Source organism: Coregonus clupeaformis, chromosome 1, assembly GCF_020615455.1.
Source record: "Coregonus clupeaformis isolate EN_2021a chromosome 1, ASM2061545v1, whole genome shotgun sequence".
Lineage (NCBI taxonomy): Eukaryota > Metazoa > Chordata > Actinopteri > Salmoniformes > Salmonidae > Coregonus > Coregonus clupeaformis.
Window position 1 is genome coordinate 77386179 of NC_059192.1, and position 17494 is coordinate 77403672.

General features: G+C 43.1%; 1 protein-coding gene across 3 annotated transcripts in view; it reads left to right on the forward strand.

The window, feature by feature from the left end:
• adkb (adenosine kinase b) overlaps window positions 1-17494 on the forward strand; it is a 277396-nt gene that overhangs the window by 39812 nt on the left and 220090 nt on the right. For all 3 annotated transcript variants that reach the window (XM_041889368.2, XM_041889365.1, XM_041889367.1), the window contains exon 4: window positions 13986-14064. In XM_041889368.2, the coding sequence (XP_041745302.1) occupies window positions 13986-14064 (79 nt within the window). The remainder of the gene's footprint in view (window positions 1-13985; window positions 14065-17494) is intronic.

Below are 17494 nucleotides of genomic sequence, written 5' to 3' on the forward strand. Positions count from 1 at the left end.
TTTTTGGGGTATAAAAATGCGCTGCAATTTTTCAATAAAATAAACTGCTGTTCCAATTGCGTCCACTGGATGGCGCAATAGCAATTGCGTTAAGCAAGCAAACTGTTTATACCGGGGCAGAGCAAGTAGGTCAAGCACGTGCAGCCAATGAGCTACTTTGTTTTGCCCGCGATATTTATTACGGCTTCTACTTTTAACATTATGTGCTTTGGCACCCTCATTGCCCCAATATGTCTCTGTCAAAAAAGAGAAAAGTGGACGCAGAGTGCAGAGTGTTCCAAAAAAAATGGTAATCCTATTTAATCACGGAATTGAATGGGAAAGCTGTATGTTTGGTGTGTTCAGAGCATGTTGCAGTGCTGAAAGAATATAACCTTCGTCGCCACTATGTGAGTCTTCATGCCGACAAATATGACAACTTTCAAGGACAGCGGAGATGAGAGAAGGTGAATGAACTGTTGGCGGGTCTGAAGAAACAGCAGTCTGTGTTTACTCACAGCCGAGACATCAGTGACGCTGCAGTGAAAGCTAGCTACCTCATTGCTAATGAAATCGCAGTGGCTTCAAAACCATTTAGTGAGGGTGAATTTGTAAAAACATGCATGATGAAGGCAGCGGAGATTGTGTGCCCTGAAAAGCGGCAGGCTTTTTGCAAATATCAGCCTGACAAGAAACACAGTTGCAGACAGGATTTCCGATCTTTCAGTGGATTTGGACAGCCAGTTGAAGCAAAAAGTAAAGTCATTTATTGCGTTTTCGGTTGCAATTGATGAAAGCACGGACATTACAGATGTTGCACAACTGGCCATTTTTTCATCCGCGGAGTTGATGACACATTGACCGTCACCGAGGAGTTCGTGGAGTTGGTGCCGATGACAGATACAACGACAGCAGCTGATATTTTTACCGCACTCGTCGGCGCGCTGGAAATGGAGTGCAATCTGCAAATGGAGGACGTGATTTTTTGACTTTTCACTGTATTTTGCACCAGGAGGCTTTGTGTTGCAAGTCATTAAAGATGGATAACGTCATGAAGGTGGTCATCCAAACTGTTAATTTCATCCGATCCAGAAGCCTGAATCACCGTCAGTTTGACAGCCTTCTCAGAGAGAAAGACCACATCTATGGCCTGCCATACCACACTGAGGTAAGATGGTTAAGCCGAGGTGCTGTGCTGAGGCGTTTCTTTGATTTACGAGAAGAAATTGAACAGTTCATGGAAGAAAAGGGCAAACCAGTGTTAGAATTTCATTCCGCAGAATGGATGCCGGACCTTTCATTTATGGTGGATGTTACAGAGCACCTGAATAACTTGAACAAACAGCTGCAAGGGCGCAACAAAGTTGTCACGCAGTATTATGACAGCATACGTTCTTTCAAGTTGAAGCTGTCATTGTGGGAGACGCAACTTGCCGGTGGTGATGCAGCTCACTTCCCCTGTCTGAAAAATGTGTGCGCGACCCAACATGTGGCAGACACGAAGCGGTTCAAAGATAAAATGTTACGGGAGTTTGAGCAACGCTTTCAGATTTATGTTTATATGTTTTTATGTTGATGTGCTATTGTTTTTAATTGATTTTATTTTATTTGTATATTTAACCTATTCTTGACTCTGTGGTTCTTGCACTTGTTTGGGGAACAGGATTTCATTATTTTTATCTACATTTCTGCCTGAGAAATGACACCCTGATATAGTTCTGTGATCTGTGAAACAGTTCTGTTAATCACTGAGGCATTGTGTGTTTGTGTTCTTTTTCTTTAGAATTTTCAAATAAACTTGAGGTGTTTTATGATTAATAGTGATGTTGTGCTTGTACTATTTTGGACACACTGTCCTCAGGCTCCAGCTTTATGTTGTATGTTGATCGTATTAAAACAAAGAAAACAATCTGAAGTTGTTGTTTTTAAGTTATATATACCATGATTTTTCCGGTCCGGCCCACTTGGGAATAGATTTTCCTCCATGTGGCCCCTGAGCTAAAATGAGTTTGACACCCCTGCCCTAGAGCCTCTGGGAAAAATAGTGCACTATGTAGGGAATAGGGTGCCACTTGGGACCCAGATCCTCTCTGGGCGGGCCTGTTTCTATAGCCAAGGCCTCAGGGAGGCTGTGTGTGTGAAAGATGTGGGAATTCATATTATTCATGTTCTCCTCACAGCTGACCAGAGAAGTTCCTCCTGGAATAGGTTTACTCACTGTGTGTTGTAGGTTGAACACAAAGCTGTGTGTATTGTGTAAGCATGAGATAGGCTTAGTTATTTTAGATTGTGATATTGACAAGCAGGGGGAATGCAATAATGATACAAGTAACTATGATAAACCCAAGGGTAATTCTTCAGTTGATTTGCATAGTGATTGACTGTTTACTCCCCAGTCCCAAAGTGTTCTCTCTCAGTCCTGGCATCTTTTCACTCCCTCCTCTCTGCATTTTCTTCATCTGTTTCTGCTGCTAAGGCCACTTTCTACCACTCTAAATTCCAAGCATCCGCCTCTAACCCTAGGAAGCTCTTTGCCACATTCTCCTCCCTGCTGAATCCCCCCCTCCTCCCTCTCTGTGGATGACTTCGTCAACCATTTTGAAAAGAAGGTTGACGACATCCGATCCTCGTTTGTTAAGTCAAATGACACTGCTGGTCCTGCTCACACTGCCCTGCCCTATGCTTTGACTTCTTTCTCCCCTCTCTCTCCAGATAAAATCTTGCGACTTGTGACGGCAGGCCGCCCAACAACCTGCCCGCTTGACCCTATCCCTTCCTCTCTTCTCCAGACCATCTCCGGTGACCTTCTCCCTTACCTCACCTCGCTGATCAACTCATCCTTGACCGCTGGCTATGTCCCTTCCGTCTTCAAGAGAGCGAGAGTTGCACCCCTTCTCAAAAAACCAACACTCGATCCCTCCGATGTCAACAACTACAGACCAGTATCCCTTCTTTCTTTTCTCTCCAAAACGATTGAGCGTGCCGTCTTTAGCCAACTCTCTTGCTATCTCTCTCAGAATGACCTTCTTGATCCAAACCAGTCAGGTTTCAAGACTGGTCATTCAACTGAGACTGCTCTTCTCTGTGTCACAGAGGCTCTCCGCACTGCTAAAGCTAACTCTCTCTCCTCTGCTCTTGTCCTTCTAGACCTGTCTGCTGCCTTTGATACTGTGAACCATCAGATCCTCCTCTCCACCCTCTCCGAGCTGGGCATCTCCGGCGCGGCTCACTCTTGGATTGCGTCCTACCTGACCGGTCGCTCCTACCAAGTGGCGTGGCGAGAAGCTGTCTCCGCACCACGTGCTCTCACCACTGGTGTCCCCCAGGGCTCAGTTCTAGGCCCTCTCCTATTCTCGCTATACACCAAGTCACTTGGCTCTGTCATATCCTCACATGGCCTCTCCTATCATTGCTACGCTGACGACACACAACTAATCTTCTCCTTTCCCCTTCTGATAACCAGGTGGCGAATCGCATCTCTGCATGTCTGGCAGACATATCAGTATGGATGACGGATCACCACCTCAAGCTGAACCTCGGCAAGACGGAGCTGCTCTTCCTCCCGGGGAAGGACTGCCCGTTCCATGATCTCGCCATCACGGTTGACAACTCCGTTGTGTCCTCCTCCCAGAGTGCGAAGAGCCTTGGCGTGACCCTGGACAACACCCTGTCGTTCTCCGCTAACATCAAGGCGGTGACCCGATCCTGTAGGTTCATGCTCTACAACATTCGGAGAGTACGACCCTGCCTTACACAGGAAGCGGCACAGGTCCTAATCCAGGCACTTGTCATCTCCCCGTCTGGATTACTGCAACTCGCTGTTGGCTTGGCTCCCTGCCTGTGCCATTAAACCCCTACAACTCATCCAGAATGCCGCAGCCCGTCTGGTGTTCAACCTTCCCAAGTTCTCTCACGTCACCCCGCTCCTCCGCACACCCCACTGGCTTCCAGTTGAAGCTCGCATCTGCTACAAGACCATGGTGCTTGCCTACGGAGCTGTGAGGGGAACGGCACCTCCATACCTTCAGGCTCTGATCAGTCCCTACACCCAAACGAGGGCACTGCGTTCATCCACCTCTGACCTGCTGGCTCCCCTACCTCTGCGGAAGCATAGTTCCCGCTCAGCCCAGTCAAAACTGTTCGCTGCTCTGGCACCCCAATGGTGGAACAAGCTCCCTCACGACGCCAGGACAGCGGAGTCACTCACCACCTTCCGGAGACATTTGAAACCCCACCTCTTTAAGGAATACCTGGGATAGGATAAAGTAATCCTTCTACCCACCCCCCCCCGTTTACTCCAACCCCCTAAAAAAAAAACACAAAAACATTGTAAAGTGGTTATCCCACTGGCTATAAGGTGAATGCACCTATTTGTAAGTCGCTCTGGATAAGAGCGTCTGCTAAATGACGTAAATGTTAATATGGTCTCTTGATAGGTTATCTCTCCTTGGAAATCATGCATGTCAAAGCTGACAATTTGCAATTGGATGGAAATCTTACTAGGGTTTTAAAAACAACATAAAAGGATCACAAAATGGCATATCTGCCAAATCACATTTTATTTGTCACATGCGCCGAATACAACAGCTGTAGACCTTACCGTGAAATGCTTACTTACAAGCCCTTAACCAACAATGCAGTTCAAGAAATAGAGTTAAGAAAATGTTTACTAAAAAAAGTAACACTAAAAAATAACAATACAGAGGCTACAGTGGGGGAAAAAAGTATTTAGTCAGCCACCAATTGTGCAAGTTCTCCCACTTAAAAAGATGAGAGAGGCCTGTAATTTTCATCATAGGTACACGTCAACTATGACAGAAAAATTGAGAAAAAAAATCCAGAAAATCACATTGTAGGATTTTTAATGAATTTATTTGCAAATTATGGTGGAAAATAAGTATTTGGTCACCTACAAACAAGCAAGATTTCTGGCTCTCACAGACCTGTAACTTCTTCTTTAAGAGGCTTCACTCGTTACCTGTATTAATGGCACCTGTTTGAACTTGTTATCAGTATAAAAGACACCTGTCCACAACCTCAAACAGTCACACTCCAAACTCCACTATGGCCAAGACCAAAGAGCTGTCAAAGGACACCAGAAACAAAATTGTAGACCTGCACCAGGCTGGGAAGACTGAATCTGCAATAGGTAAGCAGCTTGGTTTGAAGAAATCAACTGTGGGAGCAATTATTAGGAAATGGAAGACATACAAGACCACTGATAATCTCCCTCGATCTGGGGCTCCACGCAAGATCTCACCCCGTGGGGTCAAAATGATCACAAGAACGGTGAGCAAAAATCCCAGAACCACACGGGGGGACCTAGTGAATGACCTGCAGAGAGCTGGGACCAAAGTAACAAAGCCTACCATCAGTAACACACTACGCCGCCAGGGACTCAAATCCTGCAGTGCAAGACGTGTCCCCCTGCTTAAGCCAGTACATGTCCGGGCCCGTCTGAAGTTTGCTAGAGTGCATTTGGATGATCCAGAAGAGGATTGGGAGAATGTCATATGGTCAGATGAAACCAAAATAGAACTTTTTGGTAAAAACTCAACTCGTCGTGTTTGGAGGACAAAGAATGCTGAGTTGCATCCAAAGAACACCATACCTACTGTGAAGCATGGGGGTGGAAACATCATGCTTTGGGGCTGTTTTTTCTGCAAAGGGACCAGGACGACTGATCCGTGTAAAGGAAAGAATGAATGGGGCCATGTATCGTGAGATTTTGAGTGAAAACCTCCTTCCATCAGCAAGGGCATTGAAGATGAAACGTGGCTGGGTCTTTCAGCATGACAATGATCCCAAACACACCGCCCGGGCAACGAAGGAGTGGCTTCGTAAGAAGCATTTCAAGGTCCTGGAGTGGCCTAGCCAGTCTCCAGATCTCAACCCCATAGAAAATCTTTGGAGGGAGTTGAAAGTCCGTGTTGCCCAGCGACAGCCCCAAAACATCACTGCTCTAGAGGAGATCTGCATGGAGGAATGGGCCAAAATACCAGCAACAGTGTGTGAAAACCTTGTGAAGACTTACAGAAAACGTTTGACCTGTGTCATTGCCAACAAAGGGTATATAACAAAGTATTGAGAAACTTTTGTTATTGACCAAATACTTATTTTCCACCATAATTTGCAAATAAATTTATAAAAAATCCTACAATGTGATTTTCTGGATTTTTTTCCCTCATTTTGTCTGTCATAGTTGACGTGTACCTATGATGAAAATTACAGGCCTCTCTCATCTTTTTAAGTGGGAGAACTTGCACAATTGGTGGCTGACGAAATAATTTTTCCCCCCACTGTATATACAGGGGTACAGGTACTGAGTCGATGTGTGGGGGTACAGGTTAGTTGAGGTAATTGTAGGTAGGTAGGGGGAAAGTGACTATGCATAGATAATAAACAGCGAGTAGCAGCAGTGTAAAAACAAATGGGGGGGTGTAAGTAGTCCGGGTGGCCATTTGATTAATTTTTCAGCAGCCTTATGGCTTGGGGGTGGAAGCTGTTAAGGGGCTTTTTGGACCTAGACTTGGCGTTCAGGTACCGCTTGCCGTGCGGTAGCAGAGAGAACAGTCTATGACTTGGGTGACTGGAGTCTTTGACAATTTTTTGGGCCTTCCTCTGACACCGCCTAGTATATACAGTGGGTAGAACAAGTACTTGTTCTACCCACTGTATATACTAGGCGGTGTCAGAGGAAGGCCCAAAAAATTGTAGAGGTCTGTAATTTTTATCATAGGTACACTTCAACTGTGAGAGACGGAATCTAAAACAAAAATCCAGAAAATCACATTGTATGATTTGTAAGTAATTAATTTGCATTTCTAATAATTGCGCCAACAGTTGTTGCCTTCTCACCAAGCTGCTTGCCTATTGTCCTGTAGCCCATCCCAGCCTTGTGCAGGTCTACAATTTTATCCCTGATGTCCTTACACAGCTCTCTGGTCTTGGCCATTGTGGAGAGGTTGGAGTCTGTTTGATTGAGTGTGTGGACAGGTGTCTTTTATACAGGTAACGAGTTCAAACAGGTGCAGTTAATACAGGTAATGAGTGGAGAACAGGAGGGCTTCTAAAAGAAAAACTAACAGGTCTGTGAGAGCCGGAATTCTTACTGGTTGGTAGGTGATCAAATACTTATGTCATGTAATAAAATGCAAATTAATAACTTAAAAATCATACAATGTGATTTTCTGGATTTTTGTTTTAGATTCCGTCTCTCACAGTTGAAGTGTACCTATGATAAAAAATTACAGACCTCTACATGCTTTGTAAGTAGGAAAACCTGCAAAATCGGCAGTGTATCAAATACTTGTTCTCCCCACTGTAGGTCCTGGATGACAGGAAGCTTGGCCCCAGTGATGTACTGGGCTGTACGCACTACCCTCTGTAGCGCCTTACGGTCTGATGCTGAGCAGTTGCCATACCAGGCGGTGATGCAACCGGTCAGGATACTTTCGATGGTGCAGCTGTATAACTTTTTGAGGATCTGGGGACCCATGCCAAATCTTTTCAGTCTCCTGAGGGGGAAAAGGTGTTGTTGTTTCCTCTTCATGACTGTCTTGGTGTGTTTAGACGTGGGCAGTGGCTTGATTTGAGAACAATCAGACTGTTTAGGCTTAATTCGGTTTAGGGCTGACCCCATTTAGTCGACTGGTCCATTGTTTGGTCGATAGGCTGTTGGTCGACCGAGATTTCTTTAGTCGAGCAGTCGCAATTATATATTATTTTAATGGTGCACAAGACACCTGACTGATTCGCACCTGTCTCAGTGGTCTAATCCATTGCGGAGGCCACGGGGACGGCACAGTCCATCACTCTATGACATGTGATACTGAAATTGTTTGTTATATTATGTACAAATAATGGTGCAACACTAATAAATCAAATATTATTTTATAACAAATGCGCTTTCTCCCGCGATGGATAAGGTCGCTGTCCACGGTTCTGCAACAATTTTCAGTGTGCCGTAGAATTGGCGCCTTTCCCTATGTTGCGATGTGCATAAAAGCAAAGTTAACCAGCATATTAGGATTGAGAACAATGCAGCAGAGACGAGGAAACAGCCCTTGCCTTAGCCTAATTGTCTAAGAAAATGGAGAGAGGAAACCCCAACTTAATTAGGTCTATAATCAATAGACTAACCTGGCTTTATAAATCATCCATATTCAGTGCATTCGGAAAGTATTCTGACCCCTTCACTTATTCCACATTTTGTTACGTTACAGCCTTATTCTAAAATGGATTACATTATTTTTTTCCCTTATCAATCTATACACAATACCCCATAATGACAAAGCAAAAACAGGTTTTCAGAATTTTTTGCAAATGTATTAAAAATAGAAAACGGAAATATCACATTTACAAAAGTATTCAGACCCTTTACTCAGTACTTTGTTGAAGCACCTTTGGTAGTGATTACAGCCTCGAGTCTTCTTGGGTATGACGCATGGCATACCTGTATTTGGGGACTTTCTCTCGTTCTTCTCTGCAGATCCTCTAAAGCTCTGTCAGGTTGGATGGGGAGCGTCGCTGAACCGCTATTTTCAGGTCTCTCCAGAGATGTTCGATTGGGTTCAAGTCCGGGCTCTGGCTGGGCCACTCAAGGACATTCAGAGACTTGTCCCGATGACACTCCTGTGTTGTCTTAGCTGTGTGCTTAGGGTCGTTGTCCTGTTGGAAGGTGAACCTTCTCCCCAGTCTGAGGTCCTGAGCCCTCTGGAGCAGGTTTTCATCAAGGATTTCTCTGTACTTTGCTCCGTTCATCTTTCCCTCGATCCTGACTAGTCTCCCAGTCCCTGCCACAGGAAAACATCCCCTGACACCACACCGTAGGGATGGTGCCAGGTTTCCTCCAGATGTGACGCTTGGCATTCAAGCCAAAGAGTTCAATCTTGGTTTCATCAGACCAGAGAATCTTGTTTCTCATGGTCTGAGAATCTTTAGGTTCCTTTTGGCAATCTCCAATCGGTCTGTCATGTGCCTTTTACAGAGGAGTGGCTTCCGTCTGGCCATTCTACCATTGTCCTACTGGAAGGTTCTCCCATCTCCTGACCAAGGCCCTTGGTGCTTCCAAACTTCTTCCATTTTAGAATGATGGAGGGACCTTCAATGCTGGATAAATGTTTTGGTTCTGTGCCTCGACACAATCCTGTCTCTGAGCTCTATGGACAATTCCTTCGACCTCATGACTTGGTTTTTGCTCTGACAACTGTGGGACCTTATATAGACAGGTGTGTGCTTTTTCAAATCATTACATTTGAGTCATTTAGCAGACGCTCTTGTCCAGAGCGACTTACAGTTAGTGAGTGCATACATTATTTTTTATTTTTTCATACTGGCCCCCCGTGGGAATCGAACCCACAACCCCTGGCGTTGCAAACACCATGCTCTACCAACTGAGCTACATCCCTGCCGGCCATTCCCTCCCCTACCCTGGACGGCCAATTTTGCGCAGCCACGACAGAGCCTGGATTCGAACCAGGATCTCTAGTGGCACAGCTAGCACTGCGATGCAGTGCTTTAGACCACTGCGCCACTCGGGAGGTTCATGTCCAGTCAATTGAATTTACCACAGGTGGACTCCAATCAAGTTGTAGAAACATCTCAAGGATGATCAATGGAAACAGGATGCACCTGAACTCAAGGGTCTGAATAGTTATGTAAATATTTATTTTATTTTTTATATACATTTGCAAACATTTTTAAAAAAAAAAACGCTTTTCCTTGGTCATTATGGGTTATTGTGTGTAGATTGCTGAGGATTTTTATTCATTTAATCAATTTTAGAATAAGGCTGTAATGTAACAATGTGGAAAAAGTCAAGGGGTCTGAATACTTTCCGAAGGCACTTTATATCTACAGAAATAAGACGGATCTTGCTTCTGTTGCCTGTTTGAGTGTTTGTTTAATAGCCTGATTCAGTGAACACCAAGCCTCGTGCAACGGCAAAATAAAGAAATGTTCACATTCGGCTGTTTTTAATCTTTGCTACGATAAAGGCTTTACCATTTTTTGGGCTAGAGCAGACTCATATTACTTATCATTTATTTAGTGTTGTTTACACTGTTCCAAACAGGCAGAAAAATAATATTGTAATCTAACAGCACCTGTTTGTCACAATTAATATGCACGCATCTCTCGCTCCTATACCCACCTTTTTCTTGATCTACTTATTGTTATTATTACAATTTATTATGACCATCATTATAATAATAAGTAATGTCGTTATCATTAGTAGGCTTTGTATAGTAGCCTTGTATAACCACCATCGAGCTGTAGGCCTAAGAGCGCGTCCTGTTTAGTCTTAATACCGTAACTTAGGCCTGTATTTCAATATATAGGCTACTGTATCTATCAATCATTCATTCGTTCATGCCATCACACAGCATACGAGACATTCATGCTTTGAAATGCAATCAAGCATTTTAGTTTTAAAATTAAATAACAAAGGGAGCTTTGAATAATTAGCCTAAACAATAAATAAACTGTAATTTATGAATGCATGCAACTGTTTTTAGTCTGCTGTAATAAAGGCTTTATATATATATATATTTGTTGTTGCTGTTAGAACAGACTCTCTGGTACACTTATTTATTTAGTGTTTACACTGTTCCAAATGGTCAGAAAAAAATAATCATATTGTAATCTGACAGCAACTGTTTGGCACACACAATACTCACACAACGCTTTCTCCTATACCCTCCTTTTTCTTGATCTCCAGTAGTTTCCACAACTAAGTCAAATGTCTTCCACAGATCTGACTTCCCTTTCCCTCCTGAGCAACCAGTCAACATTTGCCCGTTTTCGAGTTTCTTTTTCACGTCCTCCGCATCCGTTTTGCTGTCACGTGTTACTATGTTCGAGGTTTGTTATAACCAATTTATTGATGTGATTATGATAGGCTATAAGTCAGGTCCTATTGGTCACATGCATGCGATGCTTACATGTTTCACGTAAAGAGAGCAAGGGTTGAGGGAATAAGGAATGTTTTTCCTAAACAAATTAGGGATTTCGGTAACAACTTTTCAGTCAGAAACAAGTAAGAAACTAAATGGCTGAAATTGTTGCAGCTTCAGCACGGACAGCACAATAAATACTTGCTGTGCTGTGGTGCCTTTTGGCTGCAGTCACACAGGCACTCGGTGTCATTTTTTTTAACACTGTGACCATCGGACTCTTTCTTGAGTCATTTGTGTCTCTTAATCGATTGGTCAGAAAAAACAGGACGACTCTCAGGTGACTAAGATATTGTTTTTAGTCTGGGATAAAAATGAACTTTCACTACTCAACTTGGTTTATTGACTAAGCACAAACATATGTTGGGAGAAAAAAATCTATATTTTTGTATTGTATCAAGCTGCCAGTTAAGTGCCTGGCCCTCTTCTCAACTCCAGTAAGATTTGTGGTAAAGTGTCTCCAGAAACACATTTCCTTATGGTATTTTGTTTTTGCTTCTTAAGTTTATTTTCCTCTTAACAAATTTCACGTGGGCATCACAATGCGAACAAGTAGAAAAATAATACCTCTTAAGTTTATTATGTAAGACTATTATTACAATCACTTTATTAGCTATACAACTCAGAACATGTGAGTATGCCCGATGACTCGGATGTGCAAAGTGCTGTGTCATGCAGATAGTTTGAAAGCTTAAACGAGTGTGTTAGTCAACCCAAAAGGTCTCCTTGGTCATTCCTAATTCCCCCTAAGACTTAAGCCCACAAAACTTCAGACAGAACTTTCTACAGTAGCCTAACTGTCACTCAATTCACAAACTTCCTCCTATAATATTACCAACCGCTAATGTCACGTCGTTTTTTGTGTTCACGGTACTTGTGACTGCATTGTTTTATGATTGCAGAATGTAAAACAAAGTTATTCAAATACTAGAAATCGAAACAGAGAAGCGACAGTGAAGCAACTTCGGGAAAAGGATGAATGAGGTTAGTGAATTATTGTGTTGAGTTGGTTCATAATATTATTTAAATGTAGCCTATATCCTACAATTAACTTTGTAAATGAAAGGAAACTATTATAGCTGTTGCTGTGGATGATATTGTGTTTAGAGAGTGTGTAAGTCAATGTACCTGTTATTATTCTGCGTTTATAACCAAGTTGTGGTAGGCCTAATTAATTAAGTCGTAAATAACAGATGCATTCATGTGCTTTGAACTCGTTGAGAAACGGCGATTGGCTAATGGACTGAAAGTACATCATCATGCTTGTAAACAAATGATAGTTTTCATAAACCGTGTTAATAGATTGCTTTTTATAAATAATGTTTTGTTGTTGTATTTAACTCCTGAAAATGCTGTTATCAAGGTATTTTCCTTAGTAGGTGACATCAGAAAAGTGTCCTCTAAGTCCGAGTACAAGTGGAAAACGAAATTGTGTTGTGACGTTTCACCACTGACCTTTGACCCTTTCAACCAAAAGATGAAGACAAATCCGTTTTTGAAACTGCAACCTTATCAGTATGGATAATGTAGCTAGACCATATTGTCAATGTTAAGCAAGTTAGCTAACTTTATTATTAGCAACGTTAGCTAGCTTAACAAGCTACCTAAAATCTTATTGGTTGAAGAATTGTTCCGACTTCAAAAGCACTTGAACACAATCATGTCGGACTTCCCAGTTTCCCATTTCCCACATGAACGTGAAACCAGCAGGAGCTCAGGAATGATAGACGACTTTCCCACTTGTAATTACCAGTGGCGTTTTTAGCATATAAAGCTAGCCAGCAAAGCCACAACACAACACTAAACAATACATTAATATACTTTTGAAATGTACAGCGACAGAATTCAGAACATGGGCCGTTCTTACAGTATTCTCCCTGTACACTAAGTCAGAACCGTAGGATAAATAAAGGAGGCATATAAGCAGACAATGAAAGCTCTTACAATATTCGATGATGACATTTCTCTAAAACAGGCTATAGGGGCTGTAATGCTTGTAGTTAGCCACTGATTCCTTCCAAACCACTCATTGTTGAATTTGCGATTTCCAACTTGTTGTGTATGTCCAATGGCCGATGAGCACCGATATGTTTGATCTATAATTTCTCTTCATATGACAAGGATTGAAAAAGATTTGCCAGTAGATTGTCGACTTGATTCAGATTTTGAAAGTATGATGTTGACATGTCCCCTGTAGCTCAGTTGGTAGAGCATGGCGCTTGCAACGCCAGGGTTGTGGGTTCGTTTCCCACGGGGGGCCAGTATGAAAATGTATGCACTCACTAACTGTAAGTCGCTCTGGATAAGAGCGTCTGCTAAATGACTAAAATGTAAAATGTAAGTCCCCTTTAAACAATCCCTTAATCTATTCCACAGATCTTGTTAAATGCCTATTTACTGTGACTTCATTTATTGTTCTTCATAAACACAAAATCCAAAACTTTTGAATGGATGGTTCTTTCAAGTGTTGACATCAGCCTTATAATAAGGCCCTGTAAACATGATTTTCCCATACTCTCTCTTCCTTCAACCATTGCCTCCAGGGGCCGTATTCATAAAGTGTCTCATAAAGAGCAGGAATGCTGATCTAGGATCAGGTCCCTTTTGTCCATGTAATCTTATTCATTATGATCTAAAAGGCTAAACTGATCCTAGATCAGCACTCCTAATTTGAGACTGTTTTTGAAGACGGGCCCACAACTGCACCCCCCTAGACCTTTTGAAATAGCTTACAGTACAGAGCACAACTCCTACTTTTTTAATATAAAGTCAGTGTGGACAACATAAAGATCCATCGTTGGATGATTTTTACAACGGTCAGCTGTATTTGGCCACTGAACTAGTGCAGAGTCTGAAATGCTACCCTATTCCTTATGTAGTGCACTAAAGTTATGCACTGCATGGTGAATAGGGGGCCTTTTCAGACGCAGGTCTTATATTAGCTCTGGCTTTGTGCAGTTTCCTGTTTACAAAAGCTGTGGTTTGTTGGCAACGTGTCTACTATGAACAAGCCTATACTTACTGTGCCTTCCCTAATGTATATTTTTTCAGGTTTGACGAAATTGCAAAGAAGAGCAAAGTTGAATACCATGCCGGTGGCTCCACCCAAAACTCAGTGAAGATTGCCCAGGTTGGTCTTTTCTCTGGGCCTTTTCCTTTCCTGTGTGTGTGTGTGTGTGTGTGTGTGTGTGTGTGTGAGTCCGTCCCAAATGGCACAATATTCCCTACTTTTTACTGGAGTCCTATGGGCCGTAGTCAAAAGTAGTGCACTATATAGGGAACAGGGTGCCATTTGGGACGCATCCGGTCTCTCTGTGTTGTGAATGTACAGTAGTGTGCTTGTTGCAACCTTAAATTTGTCAGCCAGGCGGTGTTGAAAATGGAGAGTGCGGGCTGCTGTAACAGTTAGTTGACATTACAGTTTTAGGCGGTGCAGATATATCAGACCTGCCACGAAGAGGAAACGGGAGGGATTAATAATATTTGCAATGTTATCTAGTTGGCCTAATTTCCTGAGACATATCAAGCATCAATTAGGAAGAATTACATGTCGATGCAATTAACATGTCACAACAAATGATATCAAACAAATGCTGATCTCCTCTCTTGGCTGTTCCACTGATTCCAGCTTCAAAAAGAAAACTGGGGGATTGGCCCCAGAATCTAAAATAGCAATATTGACTGATAGGAAAGAATTCCATTTTCAATTCTGACTGCAATAAGTCTACATATTTTACTTGCGCTGATTAGCTGTTGTTGATAAGCCGTGGGTCTGTTCACAATAAACAAAGAAGGAAGGAAAACAACTCAGCTGACAGAGAGATATTGCTGCTTCCAAAGAGAGAAGATGGGTGAAGGTGCTAATTGACAGAATGATGTGTGTGAGAGCCGCCATTTCCGTCCGTGTGTGTGTGTTTGTTTGTTTGTTTTATTGAACATTTATTTATCCAAGTTAGTCTCATTGGTCTAACCAAGACAGGTCCAACCAAGACTGTGTGTGTGTGCGAAGTGTGCATGTGTTTGTGTGTTTTAGAGAGTGCGAGAGATGGGGGGCGGGTGGGGGGGGGTCAAGGCCCCTCAGGCTGACAGCAGCATCTTCATGATGAAGAGACATTAAACGTCCTTTTCAAAGAGAGATACCAGGATAGAGTGGCAGGCAGATGGAGAAAGAGAGCGAGAGAGACAGTCGGGGAAAGAGCTGTGGAGAGAGAAAGCTGTGCTCCTCCATCTCAAACACTCTTTAATTATGTAGATCAGAAACATTTACCTCCCTCTCCAAAGACGTCTCGACACGAAGTGAGAGAGACATTAACTGCCAACTTTAGTTTATTTTATTATTTTTATTTGGCGCTCTATTTGGTTTGGTTTGCCGGCTCCATCTTTACCCACTTGAGTGTTCTATTCGGTTTGACTCGATTACAACCTTGAAAATTCAGAGCCAGACATTTTCTTTAACACTGATTATTTCATTTCCTCACTTCGTGTAGCTAGTTGGTTAGAAACCCATACATTCAGTTGGGTCTGGGATTCTGCAGTTAAGACCTAGACTAGACCTTGACAAGCAGCTAGTGTTCATGTTTTATCTAAGAAGACATTGAGGGAACTGCCTCGGCCGTGCTCAAGCTCCTATGTGAAATCAGATGGAGAATGAGAATTGCACTGTTCACTGCCAACAACCAACGAGCACTGAACAAATACTTTTTATGTTTTATTTTAACACCTTTCAGAAAACGTTCACCGCTAATTTAAATGGACCTTATAAACACGGCAAACCAGAACCTTGCTTTGTTTGAGGTGTTACCCTCCTTTACAGTATTTGATATCAGGAAGTAGATTCTCCAAATACTCTGTATAATAATTTATTTTTATTTTTTTAACAACTCCCCTCCCCCACAGCTTTCTACCTAGCTGTCTCAGAATAAATATTATTTTATAACATTTACCTTGAAGCATTGTTGGCTGCTGCTTTTTCACTCCCTCACTTTCACAGGTGAGATGGTGGTGCTTTTTTTATTTTTATTTTTTACAAAAACATGTATAATGCATAACTGTGGGTGCTGAGATTATCACATTGAAGCACCTGCAATATGTTGCAACTTCAAAACCGGGATGTATTGTGGGAGCAGAAACCTTCAAACACGATGATATGCACTGCAGCACTGAATCCACTTCAAAGGGCCTCAGACAGACTAAATTAGATGCTCGTTCTGTTCCAGGGCTAGGCAGGCAGGTTCACTCAGGATTTCCATCACCACCACTGGGAGGGAGGGAGACAGAGGGGGAGAGAGAGAGAGATACGGACGATTTGCTAGTGAAATCGCTGCACACACAGGATGCTGGGAACCCTAGGTGTGGGGGCGGCTCAATGACTGGCTGTGGGATGCATCCCAAAATGGAACCCTTAGGGATCTGGTCAAAAGGGGAGCCGCCCAGACCGATCTGGTCAAAAGTAGTTCACTATGTAGGGAATAGGGTGCCATTTGGGACTTAGCCCACAGCTACTGACAGCCAGTCATTGAGCCGCCCCCACACCTAGGGTTCCCAGCATGTTGTGTGCAGCGACCGAAGCCTCTTCTCTCCACACAGAACCACCCGGTTCATTTGATGCTCTAACTAGTTAATTCAGGGTTTCCCAAACTCGGTCCTCGGGATCCCAAGGGGTGCACATTTTGGTTTTTGTCCTAGCACTACATAGCTGATTCAAATAATCAACTAATGGGGGCGCTGGTGAGCAGAAACATGTGAAGACGCGTTTTCTCTGTGCTCCTGTCCAGGGCGAACAATTTACTATTAATACTTGACCAACACCTCCCCTACCGTGTTAATTTTGTAACATTTACATAGGAATCAAACCCAATTCACTAATGTGGCAATTTTTTTCAGCCATTTTTGGACTTTTCATCATAAAATGTCGAAACTACAATGGCCACGAGTCACAAAAGAGCGCAAATACTTACTCCGACATAGTGGTGACACTGTAAGAGCAAGTCACCCAGCTATCATCAGATCCATCGTAGTCAAATTCCACTACCTTCAGGAGAAGAAGGATGTCCTCTGTTAGGCATCACGGGTGAATCCCATTACATTTACATTTACGTCATTTAGCAAACGCTCTTATCAAGAGCGACTTACAAATTTGTGCATTCACCTTATAGCCAGTGGGATAACCACTTTACAAAATATATATATATTTTTGGGTGTGGGGTAAGTGGGGGTAGAAGGATTACTTTATCCTATCCCAGGTATTCCTTAAAGAGGTGGGGTTTCAAGTGTCTCTGGAAGGTGGTGAGTGACTCCGCTATCCTAGCGTCGTGAGGGAGCTTGTTCCACCATTGGGGTGCCAGAGCAGCGAACAGTTTTGACTGGGCTGAGCGGGAACTGTGCTTCCGCAGAGGTAGGGGGGCCAGCAGGCCAGATGTGGATGAACGCAATGCCCTCGTTTGGGTGTAGGGACTGATCAGAGCCTGAAGGTACGGAGGTGCCGTTCCCCTCACAGCTCAGTAGGCAAGCACCATGGTCTTGTAGCAGATGTGAGCTTCAACTGGAAGCCAGTGGAGTGT